The sequence below is a fragment of the Phyllobates terribilis genome, unplaced genomic scaffold, assembly GCF_046119375.1.
Source record: "Phyllobates terribilis strain yellow unplaced genomic scaffold, ASM4611937v1 Scaffold_3__8_contigs__length_932513732, whole genome shotgun sequence".
Classification (NCBI taxonomy): domain Eukaryota; kingdom Metazoa; phylum Chordata; class Amphibia; order Anura; family Dendrobatidae; genus Phyllobates; species Phyllobates terribilis.
In genome coordinates this window covers 471,373,188-471,399,590 of record NW_027362763.1, presented here as the reverse complement: position 1 = coordinate 471,399,590, position 26,403 = coordinate 471,373,188, and the positions used below count along the sequence as shown (strand labels likewise).

General features: G+C 41.6%; 1 protein-coding gene across 2 annotated transcripts in view; it reads left to right on the top strand.

Annotated features, from left to right (window-relative positions):
- Window positions 1–25,495, top strand: part of DDO (D-aspartate oxidase) — a 90,180-nt gene extending 64,685 nt beyond the window's left edge. Inside the window, exons 3-5 of one of the 2 annotated variants that reach the window (XM_073673181.1) lie at window positions 18,648–18,756; window positions 23,575–23,751; window positions 24,338–25,495. In XM_073673181.1, coding sequence (XP_073529282.1) covers window positions 18,648–18,756; window positions 23,575–23,751; window positions 24,338–24,905 — 854 coding nt within the window. In that variant the 3' untranslated portion in view covers window positions 24,906–25,495. The remainder of the gene's footprint in view (window positions 1–18,647; window positions 18,757–23,574; window positions 23,752–24,337) is intronic. The other variant, XM_073673182.1, reaches the window with a different exon arrangement.
- Window positions 25,496–26,403: the final 908 nt, after the last annotated feature.

Here is a 26,403-nt window from a genome sequence, read left to right as displayed (position 1 = left end):
AATCCTTTCCTGTCCGTGTGTGTGCAAATAGGCCGGGACTCCCTCTGAGCTCCTCTCAGAACAAGGGCACGGGTGGCAGCTCCGCTCCGTCCGATACCCGGTGGGATCCTCTGGGCCTACTGGGCTTTCCCAACCAGGACATAGAGTAGCATGGTCGGGTGTTGGGGGCCGGTACCCCTCTTGCAGCCGGACTCCATCTGAATATATCAGCATGGCGAGGACAGGTGGCGTACACCGCTCCGTCTGCATCCTGCCTGAGATCCATTTGCTGTGGAGCCACACTCTTAAGCTCCGGGCCTTCTTGGTCCTGGTCCTTGGCCGGGTTGAGACATTCCCCGTCTGCAACCTGCCCCTCGACCCAAGGCCAGGGTCCGAGGGCCGTGTCTCCGTGGTCTGCAGGCCCACACAGGATCCACGCTCAGGGAGGGAGATCACAATACAAGAACCCAGAACCAAGATGGCTTTGAATTAAATATGAAATTTAAAGTGTAACTAACTTGTAAGTCCTCCACCCTCACCCACTAACTGGTTCCCCTAACTCTTGGTTCCCCAGTCTCCCAGTAACCAGGGGAGCAGCACCTAATGCATACTAGCCCCCTCTGGTGGAGAAATGTGGTGTTGGATGCAAGAGGTTGGGTCACGACTATCACACTGTTCTTACCTCAGAGGAGGAACACTACACTCCATTAGAGAAGTGCAGCATCCCTGTGGCGGTCGAACCCTCAGGGGCGCCATAATGGCAACGATCGGGACCCTGCGATGGCGTCGCGGGGTTTCCGATCCAAGAGCAGAGGGGCTTCTGTCCCTCTGCTCGATTACTAAATGCTACAATAGCAGCATTTCGGGAATTAAAGTGCCAGGAGTGGTGCGGGCACCGCTCCTGACACTGAGTGCTGGGTGTCAGCTGTCAGAATCAGCCAACACCTGGTGGCGTGCAAAATTACCTGGACATATCCATACGTCCCTGGTCAATAAGTACCTAGCCACAGAGACATATGGATATGTCTAATGCCAGAAAGGGGTTAAATAGGCAACCACAAATAAGGGATAGATACAATTTAATGATTAAGAGCTGTGTGCCAATTCTTTTGTCCATATTGTGTATGTGTTTTATGACAGCAGTTAATGGGATGCTTGTATTCTATTGATATGATCATAGTCTAACACTTTCAACATGTGATCTCCTTTGTTTCTCTAGGAGATAAGCAAAGCCCAGTATGTAGGTCAAGAGACTTAGCTATCCAACTTTTATGGTGTAATCTTGGTTTTGTGATACAGAACTTCAAATGCTCTGCATACACTTTAAAGTGAACGTGCAGGTGATTTATGCTTCCTTATCTACAAGCAACTTATGATAAAAGGATTGAAGCCGAGATCTGTAATTTCAACGTTTATATGTTTCAAAATAGGATTTCTTAGTAAACAGCAGAGTAAATCCTGATTGGATTCCTAGGAGTCCTGCAGTGCTTACCCTTTTTCCCTTTTTGTGATTAACAGCTTTACATTTATCGGTGAGTGTTTTACAAGGCTAGCACTCACTGTGTGTGGGTGGTGTAAACAGGACTCTCAAGATCTGTCAGCTAAACATTGTTTTAACCCTGCTGTTCTGTTCGCATTTGCTATACACTTGTACTGTTCCCGGATCAATATGACCCGACCTATTAATTAATTCTTGATTTTTAGCTACTCTAAGTGTTTTATTTGAATACTTTTTTCATTATTATACTGTATGTGAACATGGTTGATCATAAACAAATGAAAAATTAAAATTCAAACTTAATAATTTATTTTTTTTCATAAAAAGGTTACACAGGCTTTTTACAATTATCTTTGATTGTTGGCATTCTGCACACAAATAACAAAGAAGCTTTACATTACTATTACTAAAACATGAAATTTAACTTTTTGAAAACAATATTTATAAATCAACAAATGAAAAATCATAAAAACTTCTACCTTTTTAGAAAGAAAAAAGAAAAAACTGAACATGTTCATGCGTTTTTACACTGAACACAATAATAAGACACATGTCCTTTACACAGATATTTTGAACATCCAGCACATGTCAGATTAGTCTTATTGTCCCAGGAAGATGGACAGAAGCTACATCTCTTCCTTTTTTGCTGGTAGCTGTGCTGCTGGTAGCTGTGCTGCTGGTATCTGTGCTGGTGGAGGCCGTGGATGTGGAGTCTCTTTCTTGAGCATGCTGGACACTTTTTACAATGGCTGTTGCTCCTTCACTTCTGAGGGTCACTTTTCTGCTCTCAATATATGGCCTAACCAGGGATTTTCCCAATTCCTCAAGAAATAATCTTCTTTTATGCAGCTTATTCCGGTTCCAATCGGGGTCGATTTCTCTCCATAAGACAAATGCATTGTTTGCAGAAAGGTCCAGTATGTTATAAAATAAAATCATTGGCCACCGATTGGTTTTGCGTTTGCATGTATACTGTATGTTGATATTGCTTGGTCTAAAGTATCAACTGCTCCCTTTGTGGCATTATAATCCAAAATAATGTCAGGCTTTCTGTCTTCTCTATCACTTACAGCATTGTCATGGTGCATTGTGCTCATTAGAATTACCTGTTAGGTTTTTTTTGGAACATAAGAAGCAACAGTTATATTTCCATAAAAATAAAAAGTAGAACTGTACACCTCTCTCTTGCTAAGGATACCTTGCGGTAGTTCAGGTTTGTTTTTTCTTATAGTACCCAGCATGGTAAGTTGTTTTTTCTTCAACATGTGGCCTAGTTGATAGGATGTAAAAAAGTTGTGACATGTGACATTTTGTCCTTTTAGTCCATGAGTCAAATCGAGAACAACACGCATTCCCTGATTTTTTTCAGGTCTTTCACCAGGGGTTTTTCCTGTATATACTTGAACATTTAGAGCATATGAACTTTTGCTGTCGCAAAGTGTCCAGATCTTGATGCCGTATTTTGCTGGCTTACTTGGTATATATTGTCTGAATGGGCACCTACCTCGGAATGCCACCAGTTGCTCATCAACAGTTACATTTTCACCACTATTATACAATTTTGGTAGAATCTCTACCCATTGATTCCAAACATTTCTAATAGGTGCTAGTTTATCTTTAGCTCTTCTTTCCATTCTGTTTTAGAATCAAACCGCATGAAACCTTTCACGACACATTGTAGCTCTAAATATGTGGCGACTGGTTTCGCAATTCCACAAACTTTAAGTTGATTCACCATAAGATTTGTATACTCCCGCTAAAAGAAGTAAACCAATATAAGCATTTAGAGCTGTCACATCTAATTTTTTCCATTTATCACCATAAACTACTTGTCCCTCAATGTTTGTCATTTGTATAATAATATTTAGAATAGTCATATTTAGGAACAATGCGAATGCTGATCCTATATCAGATATTCTTGATGTAGCGTACCTTGTAGGACCAGGAGTAGCTTTTATGATATTTTCAGAGGACAATCTACCAGCCTGACTAGGCTGCAAGTTCCAAATTACACACTTGTTTTTAGAAAGGATTTATTGCATCCGGCTAGTTGTGTGGGTATCATGTTGCTCTTCATACTCCACTTCAGAATCCGAATTTTCAACATTGCTTTCCATCTCGCTTATGTGGTCCTCCTCTTCTGACATTATTTCCCGTGGGACATCATCTTCTGAATCAGAGGCGTTGACATGCTCTTCCAATTCAGCGTCAGTCAATATACTTTTTTGAAACATTTTTATCTAAGTTTGGAAAAGAAAAGAATAGTTGTAAAGATGTGTATTCACAGCTCAGTGCTCTCTCTCTCACAGATTCCAGTGTCTCTTTCACAGGACTTAGCTTCAGGGTGTAAATCAAATGACTGGTGTCCAATTTATAAGACAACAGTGTCTTCTCTCACAAACTGAACATGCATTTGACTAAATAAGTACTTGATTACTGATAACAGTGAAACCCCCAGCCTTTGAATGATAGACAACCAGTCTCCTCTCTCACAAACAGAAAATGGATAATACTAGATAATTACTAGCTTACTGATAATGATGTGACTCATGGTCAGTATAAAATGGACATTTATTGAAAAATTCATAAAAACACATACAAAACAATAATACAAAAGAGGAAAAAAGTAAACAGAAAAATGGGCATCTGAGGGTAGGTAGAAGCATAAATCGACATTTTAAACCATGTACAAAAGCACAGTGTGCTGTCGTATTTATTTATTTACTGACCCCTTTTCTATGTAGCCTAAGTACCTACTCACTTGGGACATCTTTGTTGCACTTTGCACTTTATTTAAATGATGGTCTCCATATGCATCTTTATCTTAGGCTGACTTTGGTCACTGTGCTTTTGTACATGGTTTAAAATGTCGATTTATGCTTCTACCTACCCTCAGATGCCCATTTTTCTGTTTACTTTTTTCCTCTTTCGTATTATTGTTTTGTATGTGTTTTTATGAATTTTTCAATAAATGTCCATTTTATACTGACCATGAGTCACATTTATAGGTTCTTTATTCAATAAGGGATATCTGGTCATCAATTATTTTGTCTTCTTTTGGATTTATTTACTGATAGTGATGTACAATGCAAAGTTATATTGTGGTACCGTGTTAGCCAGAAAAATCGATGTAAATACTTGTATGCCAAAAATGACAAAAGTATTCTTGGGGTGATACCTTTATTGGCTAACCAGAAAATATATATATATATATATATATATATATATATATATATATATATATATATATATGCAAGCTTTCAGAGCACAGAAGCTCCTTCTTCAGGCAGATTACAAATGAATTCATGAATTCTTGAATTCATTTGTAATCTTGCCTGAAGAAGGAGCCTCTGCGCTCTGAAAGCTGGCATATATATATATATATATATATATATATATATATATATATATATATATATATATATATATTTCTGGTTAGCCAATAAAGGTATCACCCCAAGAATACTTTTGTCACTTTTGGCATACAAGTATTTACATTGCTTACTGATAATAACAGTGAAACCACCACCATTTTGAGATGAAGTACACATAAAAAACATAACTTTTGCAGTCAGAAATAATCAGAGACCTGTAGAACAGTATAAAATGCTATCGGGTCATATTGACCCGAACAGTACAAGTGTAACAATCAGCGTGTAGCAAAAAGTAAACAAAAACAAAAAAAAAATATAGAGAGCTCCACAAATGAGGAGAAGTCAAGATACCACTAGTTTCAAATCCTCATATAAAAAAATCTACAGGGTCTCAAAAATCATTTCGGGTCATATTGACCCGAACAGTACAGCAGGGTTAATAAATGTCTCCCATTTGCTTTGTGTAGCTTTATGTCTCAGGATATCGTCCCAGTTTATTGCACTAAGATCATCTCTCAACCGTTGGAAATTAGCCTTCCTGAAGTTTAGTGTCCTTGTAACCCCTCTACTACATATCTTATTAAAGGTTACATGAAAATGTATTATTTTGTGATCACTATTACCCAAGTGACCCCCAACTCGTAAATTTGATATGTGGTCTGGCCTGTTGGTTAATATTAGGTCTAGCAGTGCCCCCCTTCTTGTTGGGTCCTGAACCAGTTGTGAAAGGTAATTGTCTCTCATAGTTGTCAAAAACCTATTACCTTTGCTTGAACTATATGTTTCTGTCCCCCAATGTATTTCAGGGTAGTTGAAGTCTCCCATAATAATGACTTCTCCTTGAGTCGCTGCTTCATCTATTTGCTTTACGAGGATATTCTCCGCTACTTCCATTATTTTTGGAGACTTATAACAAACCCCTATCAGTAATTTATTATTTTTTCCCCCTCCCCTTATCTCCACCCACAGGGACTCTACATTTTCATTAGATTCACATATATCCTCCCGCAAGACAGGTTTTAAGGATGATTTTACATCTAAACACACCCCCCCCCTTGCTTGTTGTACGGTCATTTCTGAACAGACTATAGCCCTGTAAATTAACTGCCCAGTCATGGCTCTCGTCCAGCCACGTCTCAGATATCCCTACCATGTCATAATTATTTTCCAACAAAATTAATTCTAATTCCTCCATTTTGTTGGTGAGGCTTCTGGCATTAGTGTACATGCATTTTATGTATCTCTCTGTACCTCTATTCCTTCTTACTTTATTGACTGTTCTAACCCCACCCCCAATTTCTTTATTTGTGCCCAGGTCACTACCTGCACTATCCTCCCCACCTATAAAATGAATACCCTCCCCCCCAATCCCTAGTTTAAACACTCCTCCAACCTTCTAGCCATTTTCTCCCCCAGCACAGCTGCACCCTCCCCATTAAGGTGCAGCCGGTCCCTAGCGTAGAGTCTGTAGCTAACTGAGAAGTCGGCCCAGTTCTCCAGGAACCCAAATCCCTCCTTCCTACACCAGTTCTTGAGCCACTTATTTATCTCCCTAATCTCCCGTTGCCTCTCTGGCGTGGCACGTGGTACCGATAGTATTTCAGAGAATACCACCTTGGAGGTCCTTGCTTTCAGCTTGCAGCCTAATTCCCTGAAATCATCTTTAAGGACCTTCCACCTACCTTTAACTTTGTCATTTGTGCCAATGTGCACCATGACCGCTGGGTCCTCACCAGCCCCTCCCAGTAATCTGTTAGGTGACAGTTACAGGATTGTCATCTGTCGGTGAACGCTAGTCTCTTATATCGCAGGTCAGTAAAAAGACGTCTATTGGTCACTAAGGGGTTAAGCTCACTTATGTCTTCGGGGAGGGGACACAACAGTTGAAAATATCAGAAATTTTGAGAAATTTTTTATAATTTCGCAATTTTCAAACTTTTAATTCTTAAGCACTTAAACCAGAGAGTTATGTCACACAAAATAGTTAATGAATAACATTTACCACATGTCTTCGTTACATTTGCATAATTTTTTAAGCATAATTTTTTTGCTTAAAAAAAGCAAAAGGAGGAGTTCGAAAAAAGCATAAAAGGAGTTAGAAAGGTTAAAAGTAAATCAGCAATTTCTAATTTTTCCAACAAAATTTACAAAACCATTTTTTTAGGGACCACATCACATTTGAAGTGACTTTGGGGGGGGGGGGCTATATGACAAAAAATACCCAAAAGTGACACCATTCTAAAAACTGCACCCCTCAAAGTCCTCAAACCCACATTCAAGAAGTTTATTAACCATTTAGGTGCTTCTCAGGAAGAAAATCAATATGGAAGGAAAAAATGAACTTTTTTCCTCAAAAATGTACTGTTCGCCCCAAATTTTTTATTTTCACAAGTGTAACACGAGAAAATGGACCCCAAAATTTGTTGTGCAATTTCTCCTGAGTACGCCGATAATCCCATATGCAGGGTAAATCTACTATTTGGGCGCACGGCAGGACTTGAAAGGGAAGGAGCACTGTTTGACTTTTTTGAATGCAGAAATGGCTGGAATCGTAAGTGGACTCCATGTCGCGTTTGGAGAGCCCCTGATGTGTCTAAACACTGGAAACCCCCACAAGTGATTCCATTTTGGAAACTAGACACCTCAAGGAATGTATCTAGATGTGTGGTGAGAACCTTGAATCCCCATGTACTTCACAGAAATTTATAACGTAGAGCCGTGAAAATAATAAAAAAAATATTTTCCACAAAAATGTACTTTTAGCTCCAAAGTTTTTATTTTCACAAGGGTAACAGGAGAAAATGGACTTCAAAATTTGTTGTGCAATTTCTCCTGAGTATGCAGATACCCCATATGTGGGGTAAAACTACTATTTGGGGGCACGGCAGGGTTCGGAAGGGATGGAGCACCGTTTGACTTTTTTGACTTTTTGAATGGCTAGAATCAAGGGTGGACACCATGTCGTGTTTGGAGAGCCCCTGATGTGCCTAAACAGTGAAAAAACACCACAAGCGACCCCATTTTGGAAACTAGACCCCTCAAGGAATGTATGTAGATGTCAGCACCTTGAACCCCCAGGTGCTTCAGAGAAGTTTATGATGAGTTAGAGCCATGAAAATTTAAAAAAAATCACCTTTTTCTCACAAAAAATGTAATTTTAGCCACATTTTTTTATTTTCACAAGGGTAACTGGAAAAAATGGACCCCAAAATGTGTTGTGCAATTGTTCATGAGCATGCCGATACCCCATATGTAGGGGGAAAACTATTGTTTGGGCACATGGCAGGGCTCGGAAAGGAAAGAGTGACATTTAGGAACTTTGATGGAATGGTCAGCAGGCGCCATGTAGCATTTGGAGAGCCCCTTTTGTGCGGAATAAATTAGGGTTTTTGTTGGTAACATTTTAGGATTCATAATATTTTTTGACGCTTCCAGAATAAAGCTGGGCTCACAATTTTGTGTTCTATGTTGAGCACTTACGTCAGAGTTTCCATGTAAATCCCACTAAAATGGTATTCAGATGAAACCCCCAACAGAACCACCCACAATAATAAGGCAGGTGGTATCCATCTTTTTAGGTGTGCACAGATATGTGGTCGCCCACACTTGTGAGCTAAAAAGATGCCTAATATGATGGGACACTGCCGGAACACAGACCAGTCCAAAGTGTCTCTATCTGCCTAATAAGGGAGTGGTTCCATCTGGGAGTTTGTCTGAGTCATTGTTTGGGAGAATTTACACAGAAACCCTGACGTGAGAGCACAGGATAAATGTGAGCCGATCTTTATTCGATTTTTGGGAGGTAGAATGAACAAATAGACAGCAGTACAAGAATAGTTCTTATTTTTATTTTCGCATGGTTCACCATGCAGTATAAGTGATAAGGCTGATTTATTCTTCGGATCCGTGCTATTATAGTGATACCAAATTTATATACCATATATACTCATTTATAAGTTGACTTTTTCAGCACATTTTTATGCTGAAAAAGCCCCCCTCGGCTTATACTCGAGTATATACTTAAATTCCTGCTGTGGATGGTGGGGTGGGGGGAGCAGCGGCGGAGGAGCGGGGCACAGGCAGTAGCGATAGCCCACTGCTGCAGTGATCACATGTGTCCGCTACTAAAGAGAATGAATATTCACGCCTCTCCACGCCCATGGGAGTGGAAAGGAGTTAATATTCATTCTCCTTAATAGCGCACACTGTTAATTGCAGCCGCCGGCTTCTGCAGCGGCTCAGTGATCCTCTTTGCCCGCTATTAGAGAGTATGAATATTCACTCCTCCCCACTCCCTTGGGCGTGGAGAGGAGTGAATATTCATTCTCTTTAGTGGTGGGCTCACAGGATCGCTGAGCAGCAGCAGGAAGTCGGCGGCTGCGACTGTCAGTGTGCGCTATTAAGGAGAATGAATATTCACTCCTCTCCAAGCCCATAGTCCCGGCGTGGAGAGGAATGAATATCCCCACAGCTCACCTCAGCATCTGAGGGCGCATGGCAATGACGTAATGCGCTGCTCAGATGCTGAGATCAGCTGCTGACAGAACAGGACCCAGTGCTGGAGCAGAGGGAAGGAAGGTGAGTAGAAGTGTTTATTTTTTTCATGTGTGCAGTGATCGTGGGCCATGCATACCAGGATTGGGGATGAGGGGGCCATGCATACCAATATTGGGCATGAGGGGACCATGCATACCAGGATTGGGGATAAGTGGGCCATGCATACCAGAATTGGTGATGAGGGGGCCATGCCTACCAGGATTGGGGATGAGGAGGCCATGCCTACCAGGATTGGGGATGAGGAGGCCATGCCTACCAGGATTGGTGAGGAGTGGGCAATGCTTACCAGGATGGGGAAATTTACCAGTAGCTCCTGCATTTCCCACCATAGGCTTATACTCGAGTCAATAAGTTTTCTAATTTTTTTGTGGTAAAATTAGGTGCCTCAGCTTATATTCGGGTATGCTTATACTCCAGTAAATACGGTAGTTTTTTTAGGTTTTCCTGCTATCATACAGTAAAAATGCTTTTTCAGAAGTATTTTTTTTCATTTGAATATTCTGAGAGCTGTAACTTTTTTATTTTTTGGCGAACAGAGCTGTATGAGAGCTTATTGTTTGCGGGACGAGTTGCAGATTATTTTGATACTATTTTGGGGCACATAGTAGTTTTTGATCGCTTTTTTCAGATTTTTCAGACACAGAATGAACAAAAACCAGCAATTCAGTTATCGTTTTTATTTTTTTCACCAATCGGTAAAAGTGATAAGACCGAATTGTTCTTTGGGTCGGTACGATTACAGCGATACCAGATTTATATTGTTTTTTTTATGCTTTGCTATTTTTACACACTAAAAACAATATTTTACAAAAATGAATTTGTTTTTGCATTGTCATATTCTGAGAGCTGTAACTTTTTTATTTTTTTGCAGAATGAGCCACATTAGGGCTTGTTTTTTTGCGGGACGATTTGGCGTTTTAATTTATATCATTTTTTTTTGCATACCACTTTTTGATCGCTTTTAGGCTATGTGCCCACGATGCAGAAATGCTGCATATTTTTTACGCTTCTCCCTAGCAGGAAAAACGCATGCGTTTTTTACATGCGTTTTTCCCGCCAGGTAGAAGCGTTTGTCAAGCGTCTTTGCATGCATTTTTGCATGCGGGTTATCAAGCGCTTTTCCAAGCGATTTTAGCATCACTTGGAAAAGTGCTTGACAACTTGTTCACACTATATAAATCCATGCAACCGGCATGGATTTATAGTAGTGTGACCAAGTTAGTTAAAAAAAAAGAATAAGAATGGTAAAAAATAAAAAAATAAAGTTTATACTCACCTTCAGTTGTCCTCCCGGTGTTTTGTCTGCTCTGTCCGGTGTCTTGCACTGCTCACGCTGTTGTGAAGGACCTGCGGTGACGTCATTGAGCCATGTGATGGGTCACATGACTCAGTGACGTCATGGCAGGTCCTTCACAACAGCGTGAGCAGTGCAAGACACCGGACGGAGCAGACAAAACACCGGGAGGACAACGGAAGGTGAGTATAAACTTTATTTTTTATTTTAAATTCTTTTTTTCACAGTTTCTTTGGTACCAGGTCTGGATGAGAGTCTCCTCTCCTCCAGACCTGGGTACCATCCGCACATAGAAACGCATAATATCCGTGTGTACAAATGTACTGACACGGATATTTTGCGTTTCAATGCAAGTCAATGGTGGCGATTACGCTGCGTGTCCACAAAATTAATGGACATGCTGTGGATTTTTGAGCGCAGCATAAACGCTGTGGAAAAATCCACAGCATGGGCATTGACATTGCGGCTTGTCATTGGGGACCATGGGGGGCGGATTACCAAGCGTTTCCCAAGCGTTTATGCTGCGGAAATTGGCCAGGGCTGTATACAGTAATCACACTACCCTATAGCAAAACTCAGCATTGGCCTCATGCAGAGCACTTACAAATATACAAATTTTTTGTTAAGCTCAAGTTTGATGGAAAGGATTTTTTATAGAGGGAGCTCTGTTCAAGCTTCTCCCCCCTGCGCAGAGGGAGCAGATTTATCAACTAGGTGCATGTTGATGAATCTGACTTGGGCATAAAATGCCAGGAAAAACCTTTTCTAAAGTAGAGATTTTTTTTTAAATAAACAAGCCACACTGTTTACCACACTGAAGACTTGTCTTCTTATATGTGAAGTAAGATAAAGTTATCTGGTATAATATGAATTTACACCAGACATCTGTCAAACTGTCTGCTTGCATCACCTTTAGGGAAGCATTGCAATTTTTAAGGCTACCATTGACGGTGAAGCTGTCAAAATGAACATGCATTGAGCTCCCTCTAGCGCTGACTGCAGGAAGAATGACAGCTCTACACAAAGCAGGAGTTCTAACCGAGGACCCTTTCTCAGCATAAATTTTAGAAAGGGTTTTGTTTTTCTTTTTTTCATGAATAAATAGTACAAGGAAAGATTTAAATAAAATGTAGTATATTTTAACAGATACATTTGCATCTTTCATCTCCTGGATTGATCTGTCATTCTCAATTCATGAATAAAATCCCTAAAATCTGTATTCAATGAAGACATATTTTCCCATTACTGAGATAGGAGATATTAGTTGGTGCTTTTAAAATTCTATGGAGGGGGAAGGGGAGATGGGGCAAGAGGCAGACAGAGTCAAGTTCTGCTGAAACAACAGTTACAGTTCTCCATGGTACTTTATAAGCAACAACTGTCATCTCCTATCTCAGTAATGGGAAAATCCGTATTCATTAATCCCTTCACCCCAAAGCCTGTTTGCACATTCCTGACCAAGCCAAATTTTTTCAATTCTGACCAGTGTCACTTTATGAGGCAATAACTGGAACGCTTCAGCGGATCCCACTGATTCTGAGGATGTTTTTCATGACATATTATACTTCATGATAGTGATAAAATTTGTTCGACATGACTTGCATTTATTTGTGAAAATATTGGATATTTTGATGAAAATGTAGAAAATTTAGCAATTTTCAAACTTTTAATTTTCATGCACTTAAACCAGAGAGTTATGTCATACAAAATAGCTAATAAATAGCATTTACATAGAATCATAGAATGGTAGAGTTGGAAGGGACCTCCTGGGTCATCTGGTCCAACCCCCTGCTCAAAGCAGGATTCACTAGATCATCTCAGACAGATGTCTGTCCAGCCTCTGTTTGAAGACGTCCATTGAAGGGGAACTCACCACCTCTCGTGGCAGCCTGTTCCACTCATTAATCACCCTAACTGTCAAAAAGTTTTTTCTAATATCTAATCTGTGTCTCCTCCCATTTAGTTTCATCCCATTGCTTCTAGTCTTTCCTTGTGCAAATGAGAATAAAGATGATCCTTCTACAATGTGACAGCACTTGACATATTTGTAGACAGCTATTAAGTCTCCTCTCAGTCTTCTTTTTTGCAAGCTAAACATTCCCAAATCCTGCAACCGTTCCTCATAGGACATGGTTTGCAGACCAGTCACCATTCTGGTCGCTCTTCTCTGAACTTGCTCCAGTTTGTCTATGTCTTTTTTAAAATGTGGTGCCCAAAACTGTACACAGTATTCCAGATGAGGTCTGACCAAAGAGGAGTAAAGACCGATAATGACTTCACGTGATCTAGACTGTATGCTTCTGTTAATACATCCCAGAATTGTATTTGCCTTTTTTGCTGCTGCATCACACTGTTGACTCATGTTCAGTCTATGATCTATTAGTATACCTAAGTCTTTTTCACATGTACTGTTGCTTAGCTCTATTCATCCCATTCTGTATATGCTTTTTTCATTTTTATTGCCCAGATGTAGTACTTTGCATTTTTCCCTGTTAAAAACCTGTTCTGTTGGTTGCTGCCCACTGCTCCAGTTTATTTAGGTCTTTTTGAATCCTCTCTCTCTCTTCTCTAGTATTAGCTATCCCTCCTAGCTTTGTGTCATCAGCAAATTTAATCAGTTTACCCTCAATTCCTTCATCTAAATCATTGATAAAGATGTTGAACAATACAGGTCCCAGGACGGAGCCCTGTGGTACCCCACTTGAGACATTCATCCAGCTGGATGTGAAGCCATTTACAACCACCCTTTGAGTCCGATCACTAAGCCAGTTATGAATCCACCTAACAGTTGCCTGGTCCATTGCATACTTGGTCATTTTTTCAATAAGGATGGTGTGAGATACTTTGTCAAATGCTTTGCTGAAGTCAAGATATACTATATCTACAGCATTTCCCTGATCCACCCAGTCAGTGATTCTGTCATAGAAGGAAATTAAGTTAGTCTTGCATGACTTGTTAGTTACAAACCCATGCTGACTCTGGTTAATCACTTCATTCTTATCCATGTACTTACATACATGTTGTTTAATAATTTGTTCAAAGATCTTTCCTGGTATAGAAGTCAGACTCACCGGCCTATAGTTCCCTGGGTCCACCTTCTTCCCCTTTTTGAAGATAGGAACAACATTTGCTCTTCTCCAGTCTTCTGGGACTTCTCCTGTTCTCCAAGAATTTTCAAAGATTATGGAGAGTGGTTCTAAAATTTCTTCTACGATCTCCTTCAGTACTCTGGGGTGTAATTCATCTGGACCTGGAGACTTGAACTCATTTATGTTAGCTAAATATTCCCTCACAATCTTTCTGTTTACAGATAACTTGGATTCCTCTATTCCTTTAAAAGGACAGTGAAGATCAGTTGATGTTACATTTTCTTTCTGAGAGAAAACAGATGCAAAATAGGAATTAAAAAGTTCGGCCTTCTCAACATCCTCTCTTACCATTTCTCCATTTTCATCCTGTAAAAATCCTATAGCATCTTTGACTTTTCTTTTACTTTTGACATACCCCCAAAATCCTTTTTTATTGCTTTTGACATCTCTTGCAAGCCTTAATTCATTGTCAGCTTTAGCTAACCTGATACGTGCCCTACAGGATCTGCAGACTGCATTATAATCTTCTTTAGATATGCCTCCCTCTTTCCATTTAATAAACATTTCTTTCTTTCTTTTTAGCATGTGTTTAAGTTCTGTGTTCATCCATCCTGGTTTCCTTAAATGCTTCCCATTCTTCCTACTTTTCGGGATTGTTAACGATTGTGCTTTGAGAATCTCATTTTTAAAAATTTCCCATCCTTCCTGGACATTTTTGTCCTTAAGGACATCCAGCCATTGGATCCCTCCTATTCTCTTTCTGAGTCTCTTAAAATCTGCCTTTCTAAAATCTAACCTTGAAGTTTGAGTCTTCACATGTCTTCCTCCTCTAGTTATCCAAAATTCTATAATAGCATGATCGCTGCCTCCTAGGGTCCCAGCCACCTTTACCTCCTCAACCATTTCCTCCCTGTTTATAAGGATTAGATCCAAAGTAGCAGATCCCCTTGTTTTCTCCCCTACCTTTTGGAAGATAAAGTTGTCAGCAAGAGAGGATAAGAATTTGCTTGACCTGTTAGTTTTACTTGAGAGAGATTCCCAACAAATGTCTGGATAGTTGAAATCTCCCATGACCACTACGTCATATTTTTTGGAGAACTTGGTCATTTGATACATAAAGAGTTCATCCATATCTTCAGCTTGCCCAGGCGGCCTGTAGTAAATGCCTACAATGGTGTCCTTTCCGTTGTTCTCTCCTTGTATTCTTACCCAAACAGTTTCCACAGAACTCCCAGTCTCTGAAGCTTCAATCTCTGTGCAGATATACGCTTTTCTAACATACAATGCAACACCTCCTCCTCGTTTATCAAGTCTGTTTCTTGCAAATAAGTTGTATCCTTTTAGCCTTTTATTCCAATCATGTGTATCGTCCCACCAAGTTTCAGTGATTCCAATGACATCATATTCCTTTTCCTGCATTAGTAGTTCCAATTCTCCTTGTTTGTTGCCCATGCTTTGTGCATTTGTATAAAAACATTTTAGTTTGTGATTGGTTTCTCTTCCTCCCATATTTTTATTATTTAAATTGTTTTGTCTTTGTTCTTCCTTTCCACTTCCAGTAGCAGAGATCTCAATAGTATTTGTCAGCTGTATGGCTTTTTCTGGCCTTTTGCTTCCCTTCCCACATTGTTCTAGTTTAAAGCTCTTCTGATGAGTGTAGCAAGGCGACTTCCAAATACATGTTTTCCAGTCTTCGTAAGGTGCACCCCATCTCTAGCAAGTAGTCCATCGTATAGGTAATTCATTCCGTGATCCAGAAATCCAAATCCTTGTTGACGGCACCATCGACGTAGCCAGTTGTTTACCTGTAGAATCTTATTCCACCTCATTGTTCCATGGCCATCCACTGGGAGGATGGATGAGAAGACCACCTGCGCTCCCAATTCTTTCACTTTCTTGCCTAAGTCTTCAAAGTCACTGCAGATGGTTTCCAGGTCCTTTCTTGCGGTGTCATTTGTCCCCACATGTATTAGCAGGAATGGGTAGTGTAGGTCTGAAGAGTCTTGATATCCTGTCAGACACATCTTTAATTTTTGCTCCTGGAAGACAGCACATTTCTCTTGAGGTTATGTCTGGTCTGCAGATAGCGGCCTCTGTTCCTCTTAACAGGGAATCCCCCATGACCACCACTCTCCGTTTTTTCTTCACAACATTCTTCTTTCTCCATCCAGGAGGATTCTGAGGGCTTACAAGGTTATTCATTGCTGGCAAAGTCTTATTTTGCTGTATTTCTTCATGGTTCTCCTGCGTGAGAGCCTGGTACTGGTTCCTGAGCAGTATGGGTGCTGACTGCCTCTCGATCCTCCTGCTTCTGTGGGTCACATGCTTCCATTCCTCTGTTTCGTCAGGTGCAGTTCGAATTTCTTCTCTTTCTGAATCATGAAGAGATAATTCTGCTCTGTCTAAGAACTCTTCACCTTCCTTAATGATTTTCAAGGTAGTTAACCTCTCTTCTAGATTTCGCAACTTTTCCTCCAACAGGGACACAAGCTTGCATTTCTGGCATGTGAAGTTCGGCTTTTCCACTGGCAAGTCTGTGAACATGTAGCAGGATATGCAGCTCACCAAATGGCTCCTGGACTCTTCCATGTTCTTATTGTTAATGTTCTGAAAACAGTGAAAAAAGCTTAAAAAAAAAGCTTCAAAATGCGCGTGCCGGTAGGCGCGCGGTTTACCGATGTCCTCTTTTCTTTGAGCTCGCGGAGACTCTTCACTTACCCCAAAATGCAGTGGGAATATGCAAATTATCTCCTCAGGACTCCTCCCCTGGTTTACCAATGTCCTCTTTTCAGCTCCAACAGCCAAAATCCAGTGTTCTTTGAGCTCGCGGAGACTCTTCACTTACCCCAAAATGCAGTGGGAATATGCAAATTATCTCCTCAGGACTCCTCCCCTGGTTTACCGATGTCCTCTTTTCAGCTCCAACAGCCAAAATCCAGTGTTCTTTGAGCACGCGGAGACTCTTCACTTACCCCAAAATGCAGTGGGAATATGCAAATTATCTCCTCAGGACTCCTCCCCTGGTTTACCGATGTCCTCTTTTCAGCTCCAACAGCCAAAATCCAGTGTTCTTTGAGCTCGCGGAGACTCTTCACTTACCCCAAAATGCAGTGGGAATATGCAAATTATCTCCTCAGGACTCCTCCCCTGGTTTACCGATGTCCTCTTTTCAGCTCCAACAGCCAAAATCCAGTGTTCTTTGAGCACGCGGAGACTCTTCACTTACCCCAAAATGCAGTGGGAATATGCAAATTATCTCCTCAGGACTCCTCCCCTGGTTTACCGATGTCCTCTTTTCAGCTCCAACAGCCAAAATCCAGTGTTCTTTGAGCTCGCGGAGACTCTTCACTTACCCCAAAATGCAGTGGGAATATGCAAATTATCTCCTCAGGACTCCTCCCCTGGTTTACCGATGTCCTCTTTTCAGCTCCAACAGCCAAAATCCAGTGTTCTTTGAGCTCGCGGAGACTCTTCACTTACCCCAAAATGCAGTGGGAATATGCAAATTATCTCCTCAGGACTCCTCCCCTGGTTTACCGATGTCCTCTTTTCAGCTCCAACAGCCAAAATCCAGTGTTCTTTGAGCTCGCGGAGACTCTTCACTTACCCCAAAATGCAGTGGGAATATGCAAATTATCTCCTCAGGACTCCTCCCCTGGTTTACCGATGTCCTCTTTTCAGCTCCAACAGCCAAAATCCAGTGTTCTTTGAGCTCGCGGAGACTCTTCACTTACCCCAAAATGCAGTGGGAATATGCAAATTATCTCCTCAGGACTCCTCCCCTGGTTTACCGATGTCCTCTTTTCAGCTCCAACAGCCAAAATCCAGTGTTCTTTGAGCTCGCGGAGACTCTTCACTTACCCCAAAATGCAGTGGGAATATGCAAATTATCTCCTCAGGATACCCATGCCCTGTTGATTAGTCTGACTGCCTACATAGTCTTGTCATTGGTGGCTGACTGATTCCTGCTACTATTCAGGCCAGATGAAAAATAAAACTAGCCGATTCTGCTCACCAATCCTGGGCAACTTGGGTTGATGTTGTGAGAGGGAACTAAAGGAAAAGCCAGGGAACCAAAACAAATATATAACAGCAATATCTAGGCACAATAGTTTTGTATGTGTATTTATTATAACTTGGCTGATCTAACAAAATAATGTAACATGTAATCACACAAAAAAACATTTAAGACCTTGTTCACAGTGAATAGTTTGGAGTATTTGTGAACTTTTTCTTTTTTTTTTTAAGCCAAGGCTAATAGAGGATGCTAGACAGAATTAAACTATCCATTCTTGGTTTTGGCTAAAAAAACGTTTTGCAAACATTTCATTAAAGCTGCACAGCTTTAGGCTTCAAGCAGACAATTGCAGTTCTTGTGCGTGAGAAAAACTGATGTGTGAATGAGGCCTAAACCTAATGTGCATCCACAATGTCATGTAAACTATAAAATATAGTGGCCATATTTATCAATGGATCAGTTTCCTGGTGTAAAACAGTGAAAAAATAGCCCCTGCGAAACTTCTGACACATTTAAAAATGGCCTCTGAGTTACGGTATGTGAAACACAGATCATTTATTAACAGAGAGAGGTACTGAGACACTGGTTACACTAGTACCTATATTAATAATTCTTCCCCATTGCATTATCACCAAAGCAAAACTAACAAATCTACGATCATAGAGAATGAAAACATTTTACCACTGTAGTTGATAGTATATGAATTTTATTACATATACGCAAACTAACTATTGTTTAAGACTTTAGAAGCAACATGCATTATATATTTATATATGTAAACTTAACCCCCTGTTATTAAGTAATTTTAATTTATGATTTGCCATTCTGTTTTGTTAAGACACGCCACTTCATCAACAGAAAGACTGGTTCAAAGAAACTTTTGATTACTTGTTTAAACTTGCAAATTCCTCAGAGGCTGGTGAAGCTGGCATCCATTTGATTTCAGGGTAAGTAAAACAACATTACAAGGAAATTTTTCCTCTGTGCCACTAATTATCATTGAGTCATGCTTTGTGCACCGAAACAAAAAATAGTACTTGTTATTTCTCTGCCAGGATGTACAAATAAATTGTCTACAGGTTTGTTAATGTGGGTTACATATGCAATAATGGCACATAGCAGAAAATAAAAGGCTCGGTATCTTTGCAACCAACTTGCTTTTAATATTCTAGTATGAAACACGAAACATCTTTGCAACAGGTTCTAACACCTCTTGTATAGTCCTTTGCATTAACAAGCAAACCCTGTGTAGTCACATCCTGCTGTCAGTTTCATCTGTTTTCAAATTTAAGCTAACATACATTTGGTGGGTTAGAATACAGTAGAGGACAGATGTATGATTGCTGGACTTGACTACAAAGGGTTGGTTGTCTGTTACCCTGTAGACACATTTGTAGTTAAAATTATTGCAATGATTCAGATCCACTGATGATTCTGGGTCAGAATCATCAGTGGATTCTGTGGTCTCCCATTCTGGTCCAGCCAGGGCAGACGCTGCTCAGCATTGCCATCGGTCCCAATGCCTAGCTAGTGTACAAGATGTACAAGCCATCTCTTGGGTCTTTGTTCCTAGTAGTGTTAAGCATAGGTTGCGGAAGGGAACAGGCCTGCTACAGCCTAAGTCCAGGGTGCACTGCACTGAGCATGCCCGTGACATGGCGGACCGTGATTGGTGGTTTGGTGTCATCTGATCCGGTGACCCGGTACTGCCTGATTGGCCGCGGGTGACGTCATCAGTAGTGCGACCAATAATGCAACTGTGGGCAGGGCTTAGTCTTTAAATAGCCCGACCACAAGCATGGCGGTGCCCTCTGATCATTCCGTTTAGGTTGTGTTCTTGTGTGGACGCTTGTCTGTTTGGGCTCCACGTGCTCCCTAGCTGCTCTCTTCGTGACCTGCCGATGCCAGAGTTCGCTCGGCTGATTAGCACAGGTCGCTTAGGCAGGTAGTTCCCGTTTGGCAGTCTGGCTCCAGACTGCGGGTTCCGTATCCCTGGCACCGCCTGTTAGCCACATGGAGAGTTACTCCGCAGGCCGGTCACACACTGGCTGGGAGCACGTACACTCCGGCATGAGTCACACACACTTCCTAGCGCCTGCGACGTAGTCTCTGTGCAGTCAACAGAGCTACGGCTACGTTATTTGTCGCATATCTCACGTGCAGTTAACGGAGATAGTGCGAATCCTTTCCCGTTCCGGTGTGTAGTAACACTGGAGGGATTTATACTTTAAGTTGGTTGTTTTACATTCAGTCCCGGTGGGTGTTCGGCCGCAGTGTTCTAGGCTGCATCGCGGACCCCAGCTCACGTGCAGTTAACGGAGATAATGCGAATCCTTTCCCTTCCCGGTGTGTAGTAACACTGGAGGGATTTATACTTTAAGTTGGTTGTTTTACATTCAGTCCCGGTGGGTGTTCAGCCGCAGTCTTCTAGGTTGCATCGCGGACCCCGGGTTCGGTTGCTTTCCATTTTAATAAAGTTGTTGCTACCGTCCCCCTAATAGTTTCATACTAGATGCATTGACACATAGTTAAAGGGAATCTGTCAGCAGGATTTTATTCCACAAACTATTTATATGTGCATGTAGCCCTTTCAAAGACAAGTCCAATAATGCCTTTATATGGCCGGTCTGTTCTTCCATTACGGAGAAATCAGCATTTTAATTGATATGCAAATGGAGCTCTAGATCTGAAGCGCTGCCTCCTAGAGCTTGACTAACAGCCTCTATGCTATGTGACTTCAGGCAAAGGAGCTGTCAGTTAAGCAGGAGGAGGGGTCACTGAGCAGGAAATAGAGCTGGAGTGACAAAGACTTTAGATCTACATCTCCATTTGCATATCAATTCAAATGCAGATTTTTCAGTAAAAGAGTAATGGACTGACCATGTAAAGGTATTGCTGGACTTGTCATTGAAAGAGCTACATGCATATATAAATACCTTGGAGCAGGGCCGGCTCCAGGTTTTTCTGGGCCGCGGGCGAAAGAGTCTCAGTGGGCCATTTTAACACATACACGATTCATGATGCTCAGATACGGCGGAGAAATAAATATATATATATATTTATTTATTTATTACACATGGCCCAGCCTGCCCCCTCATCCTTCACATACGCAGACATATGCGCGCGCACACACGGTACGCAGACATATGCACGCACACACGGTACGCAGACATGCGCGCGCACACACGGTACGCAGACATATGCGCGCGCACACACGGTACGCAGACATATGCGCGCGTACACACACGGTACGCAGACATGCGTGCGCACACACGGTACGCAGACATATGCGTGCGCACACACGGTACGCAGACATATGCGTGCGCACACACGGTACACAGACATATGCGCGCGCACACACGGTACGCAGACATATGCGCGCACACACGGTACGCAGACATATGCGCGCGCACACACGGTACGCAGACATATGCGCGCGCACACACGGTACGCAGACATATGCGCGCGCACACACACGGTACGCAGACATATGCGCGCGCACACACGGTACGCAGACATATGCGCGCGCACACACGGTACGCAGACATATGCGCGCACACACGGTACGCAGACATATGCGTGCGCACACACGGTACGCAGACATATGCGTGCGCACACACGATACGCAGACATATGCGCGCGCACACACGGTACGCAGACATATGCGCGCGCACACACGGTACGCAGACATATGCGCGCGCACACACACGGTACGCAGACATATGCGCGCGCACACACGGTACGCAGACATATGCGCGCGCACACACGGTACGCAGACATATGCGCGCGCACACACGGTACGCAGACATATGCGCGCGCACACACACGGTACGCAGACATATGCGCGCGCACACACGGTACGCAGACATATGCGCGCGCACACACGGTATGCAGACATATGTACACATACAGACATACACATAGATAAAACAGACAAATATATATACACAGTCATATACACTGACATTCACATACATGCACTCACACAGACCCATTACTAATATTTTTAATATGGGGATTGGGGAACCCTCACTCACCTGTCCCCGGTCCAGTGTCCTGTCCAGCAGCTCCTCGGGTATGGGGCAGTGCAGGGCCCCCGGCGTGTCACAGACTTCATGGCCCTGGAACATCAGAGGGGCCCACTTGCGGTCGGGTCCGGGCCCCTCCCGCCCATCTGTGCAGGACCTCCGCTCCGACGGTGTTTGATGGCACTCCCCCAGATATGGCCGCGCGCTGTCCGGCTGTGTCTGCTAGTAATGACGCGGCAGGAGCGACACACAAGCACAATTAAAGGTGCAGTGCCGTCGACCCTGCCGTGTCATTACTAGCAGACACAGCCGGACAGCGCGTGGCCATGTCTGGGGGAAGTGCCAGCAATCAAGCAGCGCCTGCGTCCCTGAACAGGTGCCGAGGAAGCGGCCAGGGCCCCGACAGTGAGTGGGCGGGTGGGTGTGTGGGCCCGGCCCCGACAGTGAGTGGGCGGGTGGGTGTGTGGGCCCGGCCCCGACAGTGTGTGGGCCCGGGCCCCGACAGTGAGTGGGCGGCTGGGCCCCTCTGATTTTCCAGGGCCCCGGCACTTGCCCGGGTACGCCGGGTGCTGACGCCGGCCCTGCCTTGGAGGATGGAATCCTGCTGACAGATTCCCTTTAATTGTATAGTAGATTCCTTCAAAGGGAATCACTTAATTTTCCCTTTGGACAATGAGATGTGCCATAATAACATTAATAATAATATACAGTATAAAAGTAGAGTAAAATACCGAACTTCTCATCCTAAATATTTTAAAATGGTTCCCGAGACTTTACCATTTATGACCTCCAATATACAGAGGTGTGTCAGCTGCAGTTTGATGGGACCTCTTCAGTAAGCTGAATTGTGGGGGTATTGGGAGACAGGCCCTCACCAAACTGATAGCAATGACCTAATGATAGGTTATCAATATTAAAGTTAAAGAAAAACTCTTTAAAGAGAACCTGACAGCGGGATCAACACCTACTAACTAATTACATGGATGTATATGTCTTTTAAAGGTGATTTCAGGCAACCCCATTATTTGGGAAAAATTCACAGTGTATAGTTATTTTCACCTTCTCAAAGTTCTTTCTCAGTATATTCTAATGAATTGGACTAATCTCAGAGAGGTCTTCTACGTACAGACTAGTCCTGCCAGACTCCTGATAATATGCCCACTAAGGTGGGACTGAAATATCAGTTCTGCCCTCACACTCTCCTCGGTAAATTCTAAATCCAGCGGATGCTCATGAACACCGCGACTTTGGCCATAAGTAGTGAACTTCTCCATAAGTAGTGGACTTCTTCCTTCATGCCAGAGGTTTGTGGACCCCTGCGCATGACAAAAGTCGTGGTGTTCACAAGCATCCATGTGATTTAGAATTCAGGGAGGAGAATGTAATGGCAAGTCAGGGATCTCAGTCTTACCTTAGTGGGAGTGCTATTGGGAGAGGGCAGGACTGGTCTGCGCACCCCACCTCGACTAGTCTTATTCACCATAATATATGGAGAAAGAACTATATAAAGGTGAGAATCGCTATATGCTGTTTATTTTTCCCAAACAATGTGGTAGCTTGAAATCACTGTTGAAAGAGAAATACAGCACTGTAATTAGTTAATAGGTGTTGATTTTGCTTTTGGGTTCCCTTTAAAAGCCTTCTGACTTATGCAGTTCTTTGTTACTAGCATGAGTTGTAGTCTTGAGAGTTATTTCACATTTTATTTGGTTATACATGTTCTTTTTTTGTTAATAGATGGCAGATTTTCAAGTCAGCCCCTAAAGAAACCCACCCATTTTGGTGGCAAATCGTCCTTGGCTTCCACATTATGAGCAATGCAGAGCTGTCAAAATTCTCATCTTACACATTTGGTCAGGCTTTCACAACACTAAAATGTCAGGCTTCACAATATTTACCATGGATGGAGAAAAGGTACGTTTTTAGTCTGTTTTAGAAAAGTTTACCTGCATCGGGCCTCATTCACATGTCTTGTTTTGTCATATGTGTACTGTCAGTGTTTTTCACTAACTGCACACTGACACATTATATTCTATCAGGTTATTCACAAGTCAGATTTTTCTTGTTGACCAATGGACTACATAAATAAAAATTTGCAGACCAATCTTGCTAAAAATTACAAATTGAGACTGCAAAGAGGACAATTGGTGAAAAATGCACCAAAAATAATGTTATTACTCATGTACACACTAGTTCAAAAATAATTTTTTTCCTCATGCACACACATGAAAAATGACCTGAAATAACAGGTACGATTTATAGGATGGTATTGCCAGCAGTCTCTTTGTGGTAAGAAATACAAGTTATAATTTTGGTTTAGGGGCCTTTTTAGGTTGTGAAGGATGGCAACAGCGCACCGGATACAGGGTGTGATACAAAGAAGAAAATGATTGCTATAGTGTGTAGGATCATGAAAGGTGGCTTTCCTTGAAAATGTACATATTTAGTGATATCTGTTATTTAATCATACCTGCTGTTTCTCTACTATTTTTGAAAACAGATTTAAAAGCAATGGAGGACATTTGGAAAGCAGAAAAGTAAACAATGTCTGGGATCTGCATGGAACATATGACATGGTTGTGAACTGTTCAGCTCTAGGCTCAAGGGATCTGTTTGGTGACCAGTCTATATATCCTGTCAAAGGACAAGTACTGGAGATCAATGCTCCTTGGATAAAACATTTCATTAGAGATGGAGATGGGAATACTTACATTTACCCTGGAATTTCGGTTGTTACTCTTGGAGGAACAAGGCAAAAGGATGACTGGAGTTGCTTACCAAATGCACAGGCCACTAAAGGTATCTTAGATCGATGTTGTCACCTGGAACCTTCTCTGTGTGGAGTCTCAGTAATTCAAGAGAAGGTGGGCCTGAGGCCAACTCGCTCAGCCTTAAGGATAGAAAAAGACATTCTTATTAAAAATGGCCAACAGCTCCTGGTTATTCACAACTACGGTCATGGTGGGGGTGGGTTTTCTATTCATTGGGGAACTGCCAAAACTGCTACTAAACTACTGCAAGAGTTGATTCCGTTAATACATAATGTTTCTACAAAGTCAAAATTATAATATCAAGAAAAATATTTGTGAGATTTACACTTGCATAGTTCAAATTATGTTTTCAATTCAAAGTTTATGTCTATAATTTCCGAATTCTAATTTGGAATAGAAGGTGATCATAAATTAATACAAAATGTTTTAATAAAAACTGAATAAGCTGTCTTTACTACTACTAATATTTTTTGTATTGGAAATATGGTTATAATTGTTCATACATGCAAAATTGCAAATAAAACAAGTAAAAAAAAAATAACATGTGATGTTTGTGATAGGATTCTGCCACTGGGGCTATTTTACACTCCAACTTCCTGTCCTTATAGGAAGCATTTACAGCTGTTTCCTTATAATCACAGTCAGGGTTACAATGACTGATAACACCTCAGATCAAACTACATGATCACTGTGACAGGTTTCCTGTAAAGGGAATGTAAGATCATAAAATGACCTACAAATATTGTTCTCGTAAATCAAATTGTCAGTGTCTAGTTTTCTTAACGTGAAACACCATTGCAGAGATATTTGTAATTCATGATATTGCCAGCAGATGGCAGCACAATAGAAGAAACTGTAAGTCTGGCAACTGGAGCATTGAAGGAGGATTGGGACAGAGTGGGTGAGCTATGGCAGAAAAGTACAGTAGATGGCATATTTTCAAGCATCTGTCTGCATTTATTTTTTTCCTTTTGTGGGGGCTTGAAAATGGATTAACTATAACTGTCACAATATAAAATTGCACAGTGCTGCTGATCGGTGGGGGTCCGGGTCCTGAGACCCGCACCGATCAGTCGATCCTCCTGGATCTCCGGTTTCCTTGCACACTCCAAAGACATACTGATAGGGAATGTAGATTGTGAGCCCCAATGGGGACAGTGCCAATAATTACTATAAATTGTCTGAATTGTAAAGCGTTGTGGAATATGTTGGCGCTATATAAATAAAAAGATTATTATTATTGTAATGTAAATAATGTCTTGCGTCTTCTGTAAATACTGTCATGTGAATAGTGTTTTAATGTATAGAGTGTGCTAAGTATTGATAGTGTAATGTAGTATAGTGTACAGCAGTGTTATAGGTAATGTGATAGTGTAAGGTATATAGCTGACTATAGGGTACCGTGGCATGTAAAAGTTTGGGCACCCCTGGTCAAAATTACTGTTATTGTGAACAGTTAAGCAAATTGAAGATGAAATAATCTCTAAAAGGCCTAAAGTTAAAGATGACACATATTTTTTGTATTTTAGGCAAAAATTATATATTCTCATCTTTTACATTTTAAAAATTACAAGGAAAATGGGCTGATGCAAAAGGTTTGGTACCCTGCATAGTTAGTACCTAGTAGCACCCCTTTTGAAAATATCACAGCTTGTAAACACTTTTTGTAGCCAGTCAAGAGTCATTCAGTTCTTGTTTGTAGGATTTTCATCAATTCTGTCATGGAAAATTCTTCCATTTCTGTGAGATTCCTGGATCATCTTGCATGTACTGCTATTTTGAGGTCTAGCCACAG